Source organism: Centrocercus urophasianus, unplaced genomic scaffold, assembly GCF_019232065.1.
Source record: "Centrocercus urophasianus isolate 14NV4802_14NV808 unplaced genomic scaffold, USGS_Curo_1.0 seq_10, whole genome shotgun sequence".
Classification (NCBI taxonomy): Eukaryota; Metazoa; Chordata; class Aves; order Galliformes; family Phasianidae; genus Centrocercus; species Centrocercus urophasianus.
Window position 1 is genome coordinate 1,055,558 of NW_024884142.1, and position 17,431 is coordinate 1,072,988.

Below are 17,431 nucleotides of genomic sequence, written 5' to 3' on the forward strand. Positions count from 1 at the left end.
TTGCTGAGCATTTAAACGTTGGCAGTGCATTTAGGGACTTGCAAGAGAAACCATCTGGAATGAAAAGCTTTCATCCATGACTGGGATGGGAGTGGAAGTAATCATTAATGCAAAGGTATCTCTTGGTGACTCGTGACAAAATTAATCCAATCTGGATGCTGAATCTAGATCTATAAATATATTTATTATAATATAACAAGAACTTAACAGTAAACATAAACTATATACAATACCATTACAGATAACCCTGTTTTTAATATTATTCACAGAAATAGCCAGTTTTGTTCCAGTGTGAAAAATGAAGAAATAAGCTAAACTGGAAATGTCGAATGTGTTTGGGTCTTGCTGACAGGCAGCACCTCCTTTGGAGGCAGACGCACACCAACACTAAATTAGTCCTGCCCCAGGCAGTTAGAAACTTGTGCTCCAATCCTTAGGTTCACACTTGCACCCTGTTTGACATAAATACTTTAAATGACATACTAGTAGATAACTTTCTGTTGTGCTTATTATTATTATTTTTTTCTTTAAAGAATAAATAAAACAGCTGCATAACAAAGGCTGGAACCTCACTGTCAAAATGAGAGACTTGAGTCGCTGTAGAGCTCGACTCAGCTGACGTGAGCACTTTTTTCTTTAAATACTGCAAGATACAAATTTCTTTCTTTTATAAATGATTATTAATAAAATAAGATGATTAGCTAACCATCTGCATCGATTTCCCCGAAGCTGCAGGCAGTCTTCCCTCAGTATAAAAAGGCTAACGTATTTGGTATGAAATTCAACCAGATATTGACTGTAGGATCTTGCCCACACCCTGTAGAGGAACTCTTGCTTGAATTACCGGCATGGTGTTTGGCATTGGGTCTGCAAAGGCAAGAATGGGAACTTTTTTCCCTCTACTTGGGAAGAAATTGGACAGTCCTTAGCTTGAGGCTACTTTCTGTTGGTTAACCTTAAGAGTCTTTCCCCTGCCCCCTCTGGATCACCCAGTCCATCTCCCATTTGATCCTTCTATGTATAAATTTATAAAGAATTTCCACATCACAATGCTCTCTGGATAGACAATATTTTAATATATATAAAAATATAACCCCTGTGCTGTGCATATACTTACAACTCTACATAGTAATCATTTAAAGTTTCTTATACTGGGCTTAAGTCTATGCATTTTTCTACCATGGGATTTCAACTTGTGTGTTTAAAATCTGTAAATAAGTATCAGGTAAGATTTCCACACTTATAAGGAAACTTTTTTTTTCTTAAAAAAAAAAAAAAAAAAAAAGAAGAAGAAGAAATAAGAATCTTCATAGACTTTACATAAAAGGAAGAGATAGTGGCAGGTGTCCCAGAGTAAGGAATTTTGGTGGACAGCCGAAATCGAATGTGTAGCCACAACTGGAGGCAACTCCTCCTCTGCTAGTTGGAAATGTGGAAATCCCACGCTACGCTGGGTGGGTGTCAACGTGATCCCAATCTGCAGAACTGAGTGCAGTTCAATCCGGAGAATGCCTCTGAATTCCAAACCTTTTCCGTGTTGCATTACTGGGCACAGAAACATCTGCTCAGCAGCGGAACTGGGAGGAAAACATCGGGAGCCCCAGCTCTGTGTGTGCCCACACAAACATCCCTGGGAGCAGAAATCCGCACAGCCCAACAGACCTCCTTTCTCTGTATTACGTGGAATTGTGTTACCAATGGCTCTTCTCCCCAGCCCCTGCCTCGTCCCTCTCTCGGGCTCTGCTCCAGAGAACTTCACGTTTCACCTGATGGAAGACTGACATCAAGGTAAGCCATTCGTCACACAAGATTTCTCTCAGTCATTGGTATTGAAAAGCATGTATTTGTTAAAAACAAATGCAGGAATCAAAGTGGTAAGGACACTTTGACCTTTCAAATAGATTGATGCCTAAAGTGTAATAGTAAAACTAATCTGCACGGTTATTTTAAGAATCAAGCTTGAGCTCTAGAAGTAAAATGCAGATTTTTTTTTTTTTTCCTCTCTTCCTCAGCTTAAAAAATATGTGAAATTCTATTGCACCTGGGTTGACCAAAAGCCGACGTCCAGAACAAGTGCCACTATAACATCTAGTGACACACTTGTATTCTTAAGTTACAATATCTTACATAGCACGGAGCTCTCTGCTCCTTGTTCACCAAAAGGTGAGGATGATTTTTCTACATTCAATGTAGACACTATTCAAGACTTTAGAGCAATATGTTCGCTGGCTGGCTTTGCTGCTTTTGTGATGAGTAGTAGCATTCTCTGCCTGCTTTCAACAGGAACAAGCAGTTCTCCGTCCGACTCCTCGCTCTGTCAGCCGCTCTGAATGTACTTCTTGATAACTACGCAGCCGTGTCGAAAAACAGGGCACGGCATGTTTGGGAGAAGTGTCCAGGTGTTTGTTTTAGGATCGTAGGCTTCCATGTTGCCCAGGGCAGGTCCCTCGCTGCTAACGATCCCTCCTGTGGCGTATATCTTTCCATCCAGAACCACAGCGCTGTAGTTGTTTAAAAGAAGAAAGTTGTGGTTAGTCATTGACCAAACGGGTGTTTTTATGCTTTGACAGCCCCAAGTGTTTCCGAACAAGGGGTAAACCAGGAATACATTTCTTATTTATGTAAAGCTGTGTGGGCATTTCTCTTCCCTTTCCCTCTTCTAAATAAATCCTTTTCACGTTCCTTCTAGGTGAGTAAGTGTCTGCACTTTGAACAACAGCAATGAACTCTGTTGTGATAAGACAAAGGGAAATGGGGTCAAGCTAAAAGAGGGGAGATTTAAGCTGTATATAAGAAAATGATTTGGTGCAAGAAAGGTGGTGAGGCACTGGCCCTGCTGCCCAAAGAAGCTGTGGATGCTCGATCCCTGGAGATGTTCAAGTTGGATGGGCTCTGGGAGGCCTGAGCTGTTGTGGTGGGCAACCAGCCCACAGCAGGGATTGGAGCTGGGTGGACTTTAAGGTCCTTTCCAATCCAAGCCATTCTGTGATGCCTAAAAGGCTGCTAAGATGGTGTGCAGATTGTAAACTGCCCCAGCTTTCAAACCCATGTCAAGGTGGAAGAAAAAGGGGGGCATCGAAGCATGGTTCATACAGTCAGAAAAAGAGGAAGGTATCAAATTCACTGCAGTGAAGAAGGGGGCCTTGATCTCAGAATCTGGAGAAGGGTGGTGAACCCTTAAGTCTTGGTAAATTTATGTCTCTTGGCTGTTTTTGAAACAGTGGGAAGAAGAAGAACGAAAAGTGACAAAGGCAAAAGCCGGAGTTCTTTAAGACTCAGGATGAACTGAGATTACAGCAGCACTGGAAAAAAAAATGTTTCGAAAGAATGCAAAAGTCTGATGTCCTTGTGAAAGAAGCAGAGCTGTAGGTTAAAAATAAACCCGCAATGACAACAGTGAGGACTCAAATAAGCCTAGTCCCTGGATACCACCAGGAAATGGGAAATAATGAGAATCTTGTCAAAATAACTTAATCTGAAAGGAGGAGGAGGGTGAGAGAGGCTTGAAGTACTTGATTAGAGCCTATCCACAAATCAGCAGGGCCGGATGATACATAGCCCAGGGTCTTAAGGGAGTTTGCTAATGAACTTACTGAACCACTGGTAATTATTTTTGAAACGTCAGGGAGAAATTGGGAAGAACAAGGACTTGATGAAAACAAGTGTCATCCTGAAAGATGGCTCTGAAGAAGAACAAATCCATTTCCAGAAGAGGCAGAGCTGGAGCCAGCAGGGCTGTGCTGGGACCTGGCGTCCTTCATGGCATAGAGGGAGTGCAGGCAGAGCTGCCCAGAAAATCTTGAATGAAACCATGTTTAGGACTAAGATATTTTTGGGGTGGGATGGAGGAAGACCCAGTGTCAGGAACGGGCTGCACTACAGCACAGTTCTGTTGCAGTGATTCTGTAATGATGTGCTTTTCCGTCCTTGCATTGTTATTCCTCAACAAAAGCAGAAGAAAAAATTATTAAATGGATGAATTCAGCAACTTTGTTGGGTTAAGCATGAAAACCAAACGCATGTCTGAAAAAAACCAAAACCATCCCTAAGATCTGGATGCAGAATCATAAATAAGGGGAAATGGTAAGAGAGAGCAAGCTGGGGCCTGGGGCATTTCATCAGTGCTGATGAATGGTGCCCATGAGGATCCCGAGCTGAATTGCAATTTACTGGTACAGGCACACCAATGTCTCACACCAGCTCAGAAGTCAACCCCCGGCTGACTGTAACTTGCAGGAGCCTGTCTTGTACTTGCTGCCCTCTGCCCAAGAAAGCTGGAAGGGAGCACTTGGTCTGGATGGGGACAGATGGGCAGAGGGAACTCTGAGCTCAGAGGCCTTTCCAGTTCCTGCAGCACCTCTTCCCTGGGCTCTCTGTGTCCCAGGTCATCCTCAGCCTGGATTCTTCATTTGGGGTGACAGCGAGTGGGCAAACACAGCTCTTATCCTCCGCCTGGGCCACAGCACTGCAACCAACGACTGCTGCCTGAGAACAGCAGTTGAACACTGCAGCCTCTGACGATGGTGCTGATGCTTTGGGGAAGAAATGGGTGCTGAACTCTACCCTCTGAAAGACTATGAATGTTTAATGGTGATGAGAGTAGCTTCAGCCCCTTCCAAACACAATTCCCACAGCAGTCTTAGCATGTGAGCCAAGCCTGGGAGCTCCTCCTGCTACCAAGAAATAGGCAGTTCTGGAGAGTGCAGCCAATACTTACGTGCTCAGGAGATGTGGAGATATTCAGGCACCTCCAGGGCTAAAGCAGGAGGCAGGTACTTAAGGTCAATTAGAAACTGAGTCCTAGATTACCGCTACTTTCCAATATTAGGGCAATCACTGTTAATTTCTGGGACTTTAGGGGGCAGGAAACTCAAGTGGGCTTCAAAACCCTAAGGAAAGTGAGTGGAAAGGAGAATGCTCATTGCTCTCTCTTCATTACTGTGACAATATTTCTTTTCTCCCTTCCACCCCATCGGCTGTAAAACCATCATTACTGAGGCTGACGTACGAAGAAAGAAATAATTACAATAATTAGGATGCAAGTTTATTGCTCGGTGCCATTAATACTGAGAGATAAAATGATTATGGGTTGTCAGAACCTGGGCAGGAACGAAGCTCCGCACCACGTAACCTTGCTGTGGAAGACACAAACCCCCAGCAGCTCCAGAGCAGTGACCTCTCCAGCTAAAGAGCAGCCAGACCTGCTCCAGTCCAGCAGTGTGCCCTGGGTGAAGGTAATCGTCATTGGAATGGAGGTCGCTTTATCCATGCCTTCCAGGAAAATATGTTTCAGCATTTTGCAAATTATAGCCCTCTTTTCTACTCCCCAGATAATTACCGCTGTAGAGCCTTCACCTATCGCCCTGCAGCCAACTCACCCAAGGTAGCAACTGCGACTGCCCAAACCATAAGGACAACAGAGGACCACACCATGACTGTCCCCTGACACAGCCACCTCTAGTCCAGCCTGTCTGCTGACCTCTGTGAAGCTGTGCACCGTGATCCTAAGAGCATCTGAGTGAGGCTGAGGTACCTGAAAGGATGGTGTCTCAGCTTAAGCAAACAGGTGGCAGAGATGATCTCTGTGACAGCTGGCCATTCAACAACTTGATGGGTAAAATGAATCATTGACTTTGCTTTTTAAAAAGTATATTTGATCACATGGGGTCACCAGCTTTGCTGTCTGCTCTGCCACTTGATGTCCCTGTGAACCCTCCCTGTATCACACTCCAGCATGGAGCCCTGGCTACAGAGCCAGTGGTGGAATGAGCTGCCATGGTTTGGTGGCACTGTTCCTCTGGAGGGTGTTGTGAGCCCTCTGCTTTTCATTAAAAGTCTCCTGATGGAGTTGCTGGGGATGTCCAACTCTTGGAGATGTTCAAGGCCAAGATGGATGGGGCCCTGGGCAGCCTGATCTGATGAGGAGCAATCCTGCCATGAGTGGGCTTTAAGGTCCGTTCCGTCCCAATCCATTTTGTGATTCCACATCAGTGCCTCAGCTCTTGGCATTTGTGAGGTTGGATGCCTGGAAACTCCAGCTCCCACACATCTCTCTCGTAATATTGATGGCATTACAACAACACCAAGTGGAGGGAGTACCAGCGAAGTTTGTTCATTTTGTTTGTTATTGTTATTTTAAAATTTCCTGCTTAGTACGAAAGATCACATCAGCCTTATCAGGAACTCTTAGAAAAGAAAAGAAGAAAGAATCTTGTCTTGTCTGGAGTTGTGAAACAGATTTGAAGCAGCTGAATTAGCATGTTGTTTTGATTCACCAAGACTTAATATGTTCTGAGGCTGCAAACAAAGCTCCTTTCCTGCCTCACTTGTGCCTGTGTGCCCAAGGAGTCACTGATTTATTCAAAACAGATGCAAAAATGTTATTAAATATTATCAGATTTATCGATGGAATTTTGCTTGGAAGACGGAGAAAAATCTCAGTGTTTATTAATGGATGAATTTCTTTCCTGCCCTCAGTCTTCACAAAGGTCTAACGGAGGAGGGCAGCTCTTGCTTCGCAGTGGACTGTCCCATTGAGCGTTTGTGACATGGAGGGTGGTGAATCGTTGTGCTCAGGGTGCCAAAGCGCTGTCATGAGCTTGTAGCTTTTTGTGGTCAGTCAGCAGCTGGGCTGTTATGTGCAAGAAGCTCGAGCTCGGGCTGCCAGAGGTGTCAGCTTCACAATGAGACGGATAAACGAGGGTCCAGATTAGTCATGGGCAATTAGAAGGCTATCATGCCACTTCTTGGAGCAGGATTATTAGTGTGAGTGTTTTGGCCAAACTCCAGTTAGACTCTCCCGTACTCCGTGAGCACTTTCCCCTGCTAATGATCCAAAACCATTGTGTGGCATTGTTACTTGTTGCTGAAAACCAGCAATGTTTTATTCCAAAGCCCGCTGCACATCAGTAATGGCTCAAGTGCTCTGTATGTATCAGTTACGCCTTAATGCACACAGAAATCCTTCGTGTCGCAAGCTGCTGCAGCCATCATTGCTATTAGCCTGGTGCTGCAGTTCCCATCAGCTGTCTGCCTCACGCAGTCCCAGCCACACATCTCCTTCAGACATGCTGCAAAATGTAGGTTTTCCCTTCTGGCCCAACTGCAAGCGCTGCGTGCTGCGAGAGCGGCGCATCTGTGGCCTCGAGACGTGCGTGGCCATTAAGGAGCTGTGTAATAACATCACTGGGGAGCAGCTGCCCACACGAGCCGTGATCTGACCCAGCCAGCACCCCAGGTCACCGCAAACTTCGCGACAAGGAAATGAATCAGCCTGCAGACAGTGCCATACATCAGCAAGCACAGGAGCCACCGTGCTTCAAGAACAAGGGCTTATTTAGAAAGGAGAGGAAAAAAATAAAATACATTCACAAACGAACCCTGTTCTTGTTGTACTTTTCAGCCCCACTCTAAGTTTTATTAAAGATTTCCATTCGGCAGAACCAATCTAATAAATCTTGCTGGTTAACAGAAGAGGAGGAGGAAGAAAATGCTTTTCTGGTACCTACTGGGAATTGCTGGTACTAAATTAGCTGCTCTGGAATTATTGCTGGCACCACCACGCTGCCGCCGTTCCCCCGCGGAGGATCGCTGTAGCGCACTTCTGTGTGCACGCTGCCTGCATTCCAAGCAAGCAGGAGACGGAATTTTTAATGATACGCTGGCATGCATTCTGTATTCTTTTTGCTTGTGGAAAAATAACCCCTTGAAGGGCACTGCAGGAAGGAACAGCCCTGACCCACACAGGGAGGCTGCCCAGCTCAGGCCCCCATGTACTCTTCAAGGTGCCCCGTCAAGACACGGGCCATGGCATTTTAGCACACTTTGCCCGCTTGGCAGCATCCCTCAATGGGTTGATTCTAGGTCAACACGAATTTCAGGTGTTCAAGAAACATGGAGACGTGGCACTGAGGGATATGGTTTTGTGAGCAACATTGGAACATTGGTGGTAGGTGGTTGGACTTGATGGTCTTAGTGCTCCTTTCCAATCTGAAAGATTCTTACCCACTTCCACAAGGCCAGGCTCAACCTGAAAGTGGGTGCTCAGGAGAGGCGTGAGCTGGAGATTTGAGCTGTTTATTTTTAGTTTTTCATTAAGAGCAATTTAGCTGGATATTAAAACAGTTCCAGTGGACCTCTCTGTTTTCACATGTGCTATGCAGGGAATACCACGTGCATTTATCTTCCCCGTTGTCTAACCAATCCCACTTATCATGTAAAAGCAGTGCAGCTAAGAACAGAGGTGATACGGTCAAGATTTTCCCAGCAAATTTGGTGGTGTGTGATTCCTGTTGAGAGGAGATCAATAGCACACGGTTAATTTTTAAGTTGTTTATGTTGCTGCTTTTAAAGCGTGTTTTTGTGATCCTGGGTAATGAGAGGAATGAGGAATTTGTAGACTCAGAGACTGAGGTCTGGAGGGACCTCAGCGCGCAGTCATTCTCAGTTTGTGTATAAGGCCACAGACTTTTCCCCAGGCAGCCTCTCTGTTGGGAGCACATCTAATCTTCTCATACAAACACCGTGGTGGTGTGCTCGGCCCCGGCGGCTCGCTGTCTGATTGCTGGTAGTGCAGTGCCTTGCTGGAAGGCTCAGATGCATAATGTCGCTTTCTGGCCCTTGTAACCCACTGTGCCTTCATCTGCTGAGACCGAAAGCTCTTCCACTTGCTCCCAGTGATTGAGTCACCTCTCAGCTTTTCTTTTATAACTCCTTAAAATTCGTATAAAAATTCATATATTTTGTGTGAAGAGAGAAAGCTGGGAGGATCTTAGCAATGCTTATAAATGTCTAATGGATGGCAGTCAAGCAGATGGAGCCAGGCTCTTTTCGAGGCAATGGGCAGAGACTGCAACACAGGAAGCCCTATATGAACACGAAGATCTTTACTGAGGGTGGTAGAGCTCTGAACGGGCTGCCCAGAGAGGTGGTGGAATCTCCTTCTCTGGAGCAATTCAAACCCATTTGGATGCTTTACTGTGCAACCTTCTCTAGGGACCAGATGTTCTCCAGAGGTCCCTTCCAGCCCCTATGGTTTGCAATACAGCACTTCTTCCCAACTTGTTCTCATTCCTCTGTTACAGCTCATTTGCTACATCCAGTATCACACTGACTTTTATCCACAGCATTGCAGTGAGAGCTCACATTGTGCAGCTCTGAGCAGCCTCTGTTAGCTCCTCCTCCGTGGCTTTCTAAAGGGAGTTTGGGCAGGTGCAGCTGCAACTGTGCTTCTTAAATGCATTGCTTTGCATTTACACCACCACTGCTAGCTTGAGACTGCCTAACTGGGACATGCAGATATTGCTCATTCTGTAGTATTTGTAACCCCACCAAATGTTACACCACCTGCAATCTTACCAGGGGAGTTTTTCTATTACCTGGATCGCTGGTAGAAATATTACCTAGCACTGAAGAAGATTTAATGCTTGTTGCTGATGGCCTTTCTCAATGATATCTTCTCATTAACAACTACATTTCGAGACCTGTCAGTGAAGCAGATTTAATCTCTCTAATGTGTGCCGTGTTAATTCCATGTAATACCAGCCAAATACCTGGGAGAAATCGCAGTATATTACAGCTCCACAGTTGTCTTGAGCAGCCAGGCGTGTTTTATTAAAAAACAAAACAAAGAACCCAACTCCCACCCCAAAACTGAAAGACAGAAGGTTTGCTTGACAAAGTCCTGTTTTCCAGGAAAACGCATTGATTGCTGTTCATTTAATTATTAGTATCTAGTTATCTGTTGAAGAAATCCCAAATTAACCTCTCTGCTATTCGTCCAAGGACCAACATCAGGCTAAATGCGAGACCACTTAGCCTGCTGCCGATTCTTTGCAAAATTAACTGCCACACTAAAAATCTGCCTTTCACCTTTTTCAAAATACGGGAAACGCTTCGGCAGTGCCCCGATCCACCTGAATCCCCCTGAATTGTAAGAGCTGTTACAAATCAACAACGGTGGTTTAAACGGCTTCTCTGCTAAGGCTGTAAAGGGGCCTGGGTGAACCGCGACCAGTTTGCCTGCTTTGACTACTTAATTTCTGACCTTTTTCACTGTTGGTCCATTCACAGTATATGATGGAACCAAAGCTGCTTGCTTCTGTCCAAATGCAAGCACAAACTATCCGTCAGATCATTCAGTTTGACACTTCGCTATTTCAGCAGTCTCATCTACGATGTCGGCTCCGAAAATAATGTCTCCTATTTCATTATGTCAGCCCACGACATCAGAGGCTGCAGAGACATCAGAGGATGCTGGTGGAATGGCAGTAGAGGCTGAACCTTCCCACCAATATCCCGTCACATTTTGTTGCCTTGTGACACATGGCAGCAGAGAGGCAGTCGGACAGAATGGTGTCTGACATGGAAGTGAGTATGAAGCAAAGCTGTGTCACTGAATTCCTCCACGTGGGCAGAATGGCACCCACTTGTTGAACAGTTAAGGGGACCAAACAGCGAATGTAGCACAGAGAGATGGTGGTTGGTGCATTTCAGCAGTGGTGACAGCAACACAAAAGATAAGCCACATTCAGGACAGCCATGCACAGCTGTAACACCACGAAATGAAGAGTGTCTTAATCAGCTCATCCACATACATTGGTAGATTATGATCAGGATACTGTGTACAAAGCAGAATGTTGACCTCAATGCGTTGAAAATGATCGTGGCAATGTTGGGGTATTGCAAAGAGTGTGCCAGGTGGGTCCCATGAATGCTTACACAGGAACAGAAAGAACTCTGTACGCAAGTTTGTTAGGACCTACTGACCCAATATGAGGGTGCAGGTGATGATTTCCTGAACATATCATTGCCAGTGATGAGATGTGGTGTCAACAGTATGAGCTGGAGTTGAAACAGTTCTTGGTGCGGCAGCATGAATTCCTCATCAAAGAAAAGGTTCCAGATGCAGCTCTCTGCAGGTAAAGTGATGTGCACTGTCTTCTGGGATATGAAAGGGGTGATCTTTCTGGATTTCCTGGAACCCAGACAAACCATCAACTCTGACTGTTACATCGTGACACTGACTAAGCTAAAGATTGGAACTTCCAGAGTCAGACCAAAGAAGAAGACAACCTTTCTCTTGCAACATGATAATGCCAGATCCTGTATCAGTTTGAAGACTGGGGAACACATTGCCACATTGCAAGTCTTGGCTGGATTGCCCTACCAAACCCACCGTATAATCTGGATTTGGTGCTTTCTGACTTCTGTATGTTTGGGCTGATCAAAGATGGACTGTGTGGGCAACATTTTCCTAGCAACAAAACCATCACAGCAGCTGTGGAACACTGATGCTGATTTTCATGAGTGTGGCATGCAGGCTCTTGTTCATCGCTTTTAAAAATGCACAGCTGAAGTGGTGACTGTGTAGAAAAATAGTGTTTGGTAGCTGACAATTTGCTCTATCAAAAAGTGTTAGTGTGCTCTTTGTGTTTGTTGCAATTTCCATGTGGAAATAAGTAGGAGGCATTACTTTTGGAGCGACCTATGTATTTAGAACTGACTAAAACGACACACTAAAAGTGCTTTGCTTTTTCTCCTCTTGGCCCTCAGCACCCCATTGATTCCCTCAGCTGCTTTTATCAGCAGCCTGTTTTTAACCTGTACTTTTTGTGTTTGTTACTGCTAAGCTCCCATTTCCCCTATTTCCATGTATATTGATTTAGTTTGTTTTTGTTGCAGCTTTCATGTCTCCTTTTGATTTAATAATTTCAGAAATGATGTTTTTTTTTTGTTATTCAGGATGCATGCACTGAACTGCTTCTGTCAGTGGTGACTATTCCACTGTAAATGTAGGTTTCTGGTCCACCATGTTGACAGTTGCTTTAGGCTTTGGAACAAAAAGAAGATATTTAAAAATGTTGCAGTTACTTTTTATTGATGGGTGCCACCTTCTGCTTAAGCCAAGCCAGTCTATTGGGAACAACATTGTGGCACTGAAACAGCAGCTAACAGTCACTGGTTAACCCTCCTTGGTCAGTCATGAGGTTTGCTTTCTGCTGGGTGCAGACAAAGCATTCCTCCATGTTAGAAATCTCTGGAAGTGGTCATGCGAGATGCTCAGCTCACGTTCCCTGGCTGAAATCACCCGCAGTTAAGCAATTTCTCTCGTGGTGTGTTACAAACAGATGCCTAATTAACAGATATTTGCTATGTTTTACAGAACAGAGATGTTCAAAGAGCAGTGCATCCCTCTCTCTAGCAAGATACAGGAATGGATCAAAAATGCACAAAGGTCCCTCGTGTTACATTTTGCTGTCTAGGGCTATGATCCCAAAATCTTGTGACTATGGTTCTGAACTGTGGTGGTGATGCTATTAGCTATACTGTCTTTTATTTATGGTTTTCAGTCTTTGAAGAAAACAGACACTAAAGCAGAAGACTGAACCAAAGAGGTGTTTTCCAGCTGTAGGGCAGGTGTTAGAAAAGCCCCTGCATTAAGGAGTGGGGCCCTCCAGCTGCCCTATGGCACCGTCCACGCCCATGGAGGGGACACAACCCCTCCAACCATAGCTTTGCTCAGTGGCTCGAGATGCTGCTGCCATGGAAATAAATACCAAGCCCTCACCAAGCACGTGATGGCTGCCAGCACGACATGGACAGCTCGGCCGGTAACTGCTCTGTGAGGGGCTGGCGTTGAGCACTGCCTGAGAGCTGCCAGCCTCTGCTCTCTGTAATGGTAACGTAATACTTTTGAAAAGGCCTTTAAGTCCTGCCAGTGTCTGTGATGGGTGCCAAGTTTTATTTTCGTATGCCAGTTTGGGAAGTTTGTTAAACCTGTGACTGGGATCAGAGCAGTGAGCCCGAAAAGCAATCAAAGATACATAATAAATAATAATTAGTATCAGTGTGTGGTGCTTATTCAGTATTCTTTCCTTTCAGGTCTCTGTTGGCTAGTTAGCAAACAACCAATCCCACATGATGGCAGTCTAATATAGCGTGTACTGATCCTCCTCCGCTTACGCATGGCAAACTGAGCAAATCAAGGTGACTGTGGTCTGCTACAGAAGCCCAAGGCATTTCCCTCCCTTGATCCATGGTGCCTGAATACGAGGAGATGCAAGAACCATAACAGGGTGCTGGAAGAGTACTTTGGAAAATGCTGCATCCCTAAACACGAGGAAGAGGAAAATCCCCAGACGGTACTCACCTTTCCCCTTTCCCCTTCACTATTAGGCAGTATTAGTTTATTTAGCAGCAGAAAATACTAAGGCACTGGTAATTCGATTTGAAGGGTTTTTCTCACCTGCAGAACTGCCTGGAGTGGTTCATGTTGGGACCTGCTTTAATATTGCCTTTCTCTGGGTCATAGATGGTGGTTGCTCGTGCATAAGCTCCTCCAAGAATAAAGATGAACCCATTGAGAGTGACTGCAGGAGCATATTTGTTATCTGTCAATGGAAAGCAACACTGAGATCAGTTTTAGGCTCAGGTTTGGAGACTGTTTTTTATTTATACATTCCCCTTATTTATAGATAAGTCACGTTTCTCTAAACCTCCAAGGCTAGGGAAAGAAAAATGAGGAAATCTTTCCTGCTTTTGTTCTTCTCTCTCAAAGTTCTCAAAGGCACTTTTAAAGTTCATCAGTCCTTCATTCCCCAGTACACACCTCCCTCTAAACTGGGAAAGTACAATTATCCTCTCGCAAAGCCTAACGGAATCACTGTGAAAGCACCACTCTTACATATGAAATTAAGATGTCAAGTTGTTTCAGAATTCTGAATTGCTGCAAATTTTAATCCAGATGCTTCCTAAGTAGCTAAGTACAGAAGAATCCCACAGTGCAGAGTCCCACTTAATAATATTCAAGAGTTGATTCTCCTCTGTATTCTACTTTAGCTCATGGGAAGGTCACCCACACAATCCAGAAGGCTTTCTGAGACCCAACTTTTTCTCCCCTTCTGTCTCATAAATTTACCCGCATTTCTCTGTTTAGATGTGAGAAGTATCTCCAAACATTCCTGTACATTAGCAATGAACCGTGCGAAGCTGAGTTGTGAAATTAAGGAAGTGCCTTATCCTAAGCTCAATCAGAATTTCCAAGGATGCTTTAAAACTTCTGTGTTAGCGGAAGCATTATTACAAAAACTGGTAGAACTAAGCATAATTTATCAAAAAAAATCCTTGTAATTTAATTAGTTGACTTGTCCCGTATGCTGCTATCACGCCATATGCACGTTATTAACCAGGAGCCAGTTGGGCTGAAATTTCTCATGATGGTGTCTGTCTTAATGCGATACAGTTTTTTTTTCATCAGCATTTCAGTGAAACCAATCAGCAGCGTCTGGGAACAAAAGATGGGAGTACATTGCTTCATTTGAGTGAAAATATGTCTCACAATTAGTTCTCCAATAATGCAGCCCTTCGGAGCAGGCATTTCCTAGATGACTGTCCTAGTGCTAGGGGACACATCCTTTGGTCTTCCTATACAAATTCTCTGTAAGTAGTTATAGAAAGCGTCTCCAAAACATGCAGGTAGGTGTATGCTCAGTAAAGGACAACTCTCTTGCATCACCAGTGGGGAATCAGCCGGAATGTCATGCTGCTGGTCAAGGATGGGGCATGCAGGACAACACACTGGAGGGGAGAGCTCCATCCTTACAGTGCTTTTACTTCACTGCTAACAGTCTCCATGTAGCATCCAAGGACTCTGAGTGTTCCTCCCACGTCTGGGATCCTCTGTTCTCTTTTACAAACAACAAAAGGAGTGGGCTCAAATCAACCCTGCTGGGCTTTACTTTTGGCATTTTCTTACCTCTTGCCCGGCTGGCATTGTAACCCTGAGGTACTTTTATAACCATCTGATTCCATTAAATATTTAACGAGAGACTTAATTTGACCAGAGTTAAGCAGAAATTGCTGGACGTGTCCAGAAGAGTGGTAATTTCCTTAACTGGGGGTTGAATTTACTAAACTGGAAGGAAAATAACAATGATTTTATGGTGTTCTTCTGTTCCAGCTTGGCTGTGGTGTTGTCTGGTTTGGTTTTGGGGGAGGTGTGGGCCTGCAGCACAGACAAAACACGTTATGGGGTAAGCTGGGCTCCTATTACTCTCAGTATCTACAGGCATATGTCAAAAAACACAGATGCATTAGGAAAATGTCACTGATCCTTGGGAACAGATGGGAAGAAACTAATTCATCCAGAAAATAGAACAAGGAATATTCAGTTTCTTCTCAGTGCCACTAAGCCACTATAATTCATCAGAAAGACTTATCTGTCCTAACAACCCGTCTTGCATCCCTTTCCAAATCAGACTTGCATATGTGACATTTTTTCCAGCTAAGACACTCATCAGAAGTTCTCCATATTTAATTATCACATTCTCCTGGCTGTTTTTTTCCCCCTCCCACCAGCACTATTTTGCAGGAGAATAAAACTATCACATTAAAAAAAAAGAAAAAGAAAAAAAAGAGCTCAACTCCCAAATCTCACAGGGAAATTATTTGGGGCTCCCTCAAGGCAGAAGCAGCGACTTCTCAGGAGACTGAATCACTGACTGCACGTTCCTTTTTGTCAGAGTAAAAGAGGGAAACCCCCTTGGTTATTTTTATAGTGATTTTTTTTTTCTTTTCAAATGAGCAGACTGATACGCTTTTTCTTTCTTCTTTTGAGAGGCAAACGTGCCTGATTCTCATCAATTTTTCAAGACACTGTCTATCTGTTGTCTTTTTAGTACTTCTGGCTTTAGCTGCAATTTCATAAATTGGTATAAAGTGAGCCTGGGACTGAGACACAGAGACAGCTCTGCTGCTTCTTTCAAGAAGGGAGAAATCCACAGTGTCCTGATCCTGATGTAGATATGGCAGAAAGACACAAGAGACACCCCTCTAGGCACGAGTAGAGAGAAAACACTGTTTTACTTCTCTTTTGTTACCATGGAGGCCACAGGTTTAGACAGATACGGGGAGCTTGGAAACTACCAACTAAGCGTGGATGCCCACCTTCAGTCTGCAACCTTACTTCACCTCACCACCCTTCCTTTGTTGTCCTTTCCAGGGCTTGGTAACCCTGTGAAAGCACCCAGGAGTCTCCAGCCTTACAGACCATCCACTGATGGTCTGGAACCTCGTAATAATGCAAGGTGCTGGGGGACCCTAATTTAGCAAAAGCATGTTTTTGGTCAACGCTTTTGGGTGTCACACCAGGTCCTATGCGACAGAGGACTGGGAATATGGGAACTGAGGCTTTGGAGATACAACCTCCTTTCCCTTCCAAAATTCAAATGCTGGGGCTGTCAGACACGGCAATCTACTTCAGGCTGGAAAACATTAAATGAGATTTGTCCAAGACAGCAAGCATTCTTGAGATTAAAAGGCAGAGTAAATGTAAAGGAAATAATAGATAAAAGATACTCTTCTCTCCAAGTGGATAATATCATAACATCATTCTCTTCTGCTGCTGCCGTAGGAAAATAGGTAAGTATTTCTATTCTTCTCAAGACGGGTCATTGCAGGAAGGGGTATGCACTCAAAGACAATCCTTGAGCTGTAGGTGCACTTCACATGGGGTTTATAATTTAACCTGCCAGTGTGCTCAATTCGTAACAGCAGCATGCTGTCTGTGATGTGTTTTGTGGCTCTCAGATTTCTTGGTACGTTATGTGGTCAATTACCATAGTTCTGCTTTCCCATCCACGATTGCTTAAAGATCTTTTGTTGCTTTCCAATAAAGCACACCGTCAGAGACAAAAGTGGCATGAAGACAGTGCTCCATATAGAAACAGGTTATGAAACAAAACCAGCCAAACTTTTTTAGAAGGAGGAAGAAACGCCAATGTGCCACCAGTCCCGACTCGGCTGCAACCAGAGGTGTCCCTGCAGGCACAGGAGGCTGCAGGAAGGACATCAATTCACATGGTGAAGCACACTGGAGAAAGGAGACTCATTAACAGAAGCTAAATCTGCTTTTAATAGTATCTCTTCCCATCCCTGAAACTATGCAGACAAGCTCAAGAATGGCACAGCTGTGGATAAGACCGTGTCCCTCAGCAGCTGTGAGACTGTGGTCTGATCCATCACACAGCTTGGGAGGCTGAGGTGCAGATATAGCAGCAAGGTCTTGGATGTCATCAGCCTTTCTGGCATGGGGCTGTTATCATAGAGCAGGGATGTCTGCATTCTCTGGTTTGAGGACACAGGAGACAGCAGGCTGAGGAATGTCCTGGTGGGCAAGTGTGCTCCAGGGGAGGGCCTGGTGGGCCTATCTCTGGGAACATGGGAATGATTCATTATGTATTTTAACAAAACTTAAGACATCAAACAGAGCAATAGAAATGTGCAGATGCTGCTAACACTGTTTTCCATATATTTATTGCATTCTTAGCTCTGTGGTTGTCCCATTTCAGTTGAATAGTGAATAGTATGGGGAAGAACTGGACACGTGGATTAGAAACCAGAAATGCTCGTAGATCTTTGTCCTGTGTGTTCC

At 44.5% G+C, this 17,431-nt stretch overlaps 1 protein-coding gene across 2 annotated transcripts in view; it reads right to left on the bottom strand.

Annotated features, from left to right (window-relative positions):
• Positions 1-245: 245 nt before the first annotated feature.
• KLHL29 (kelch like family member 29) overlaps positions 246-17,431 on the bottom strand; it is a 403,260-nt gene continuing 386,074 nt past the window's right edge. For both annotated transcript variants that reach the window (XM_042829821.1, XM_042829815.1), the window contains 2 exons: positions 13,247-13,391; positions 246-2,501 (listed from right to left, as the gene is read on the bottom strand). In XM_042829821.1, the coding sequence (XP_042685755.1) occupies positions 2,318-2,501; positions 13,247-13,391 (329 nt within the window). In that variant the 3' untranslated portion in view covers positions 246-2,317. The remainder of the gene's footprint in view (positions 2,502-13,246; positions 13,392-17,431) is intronic.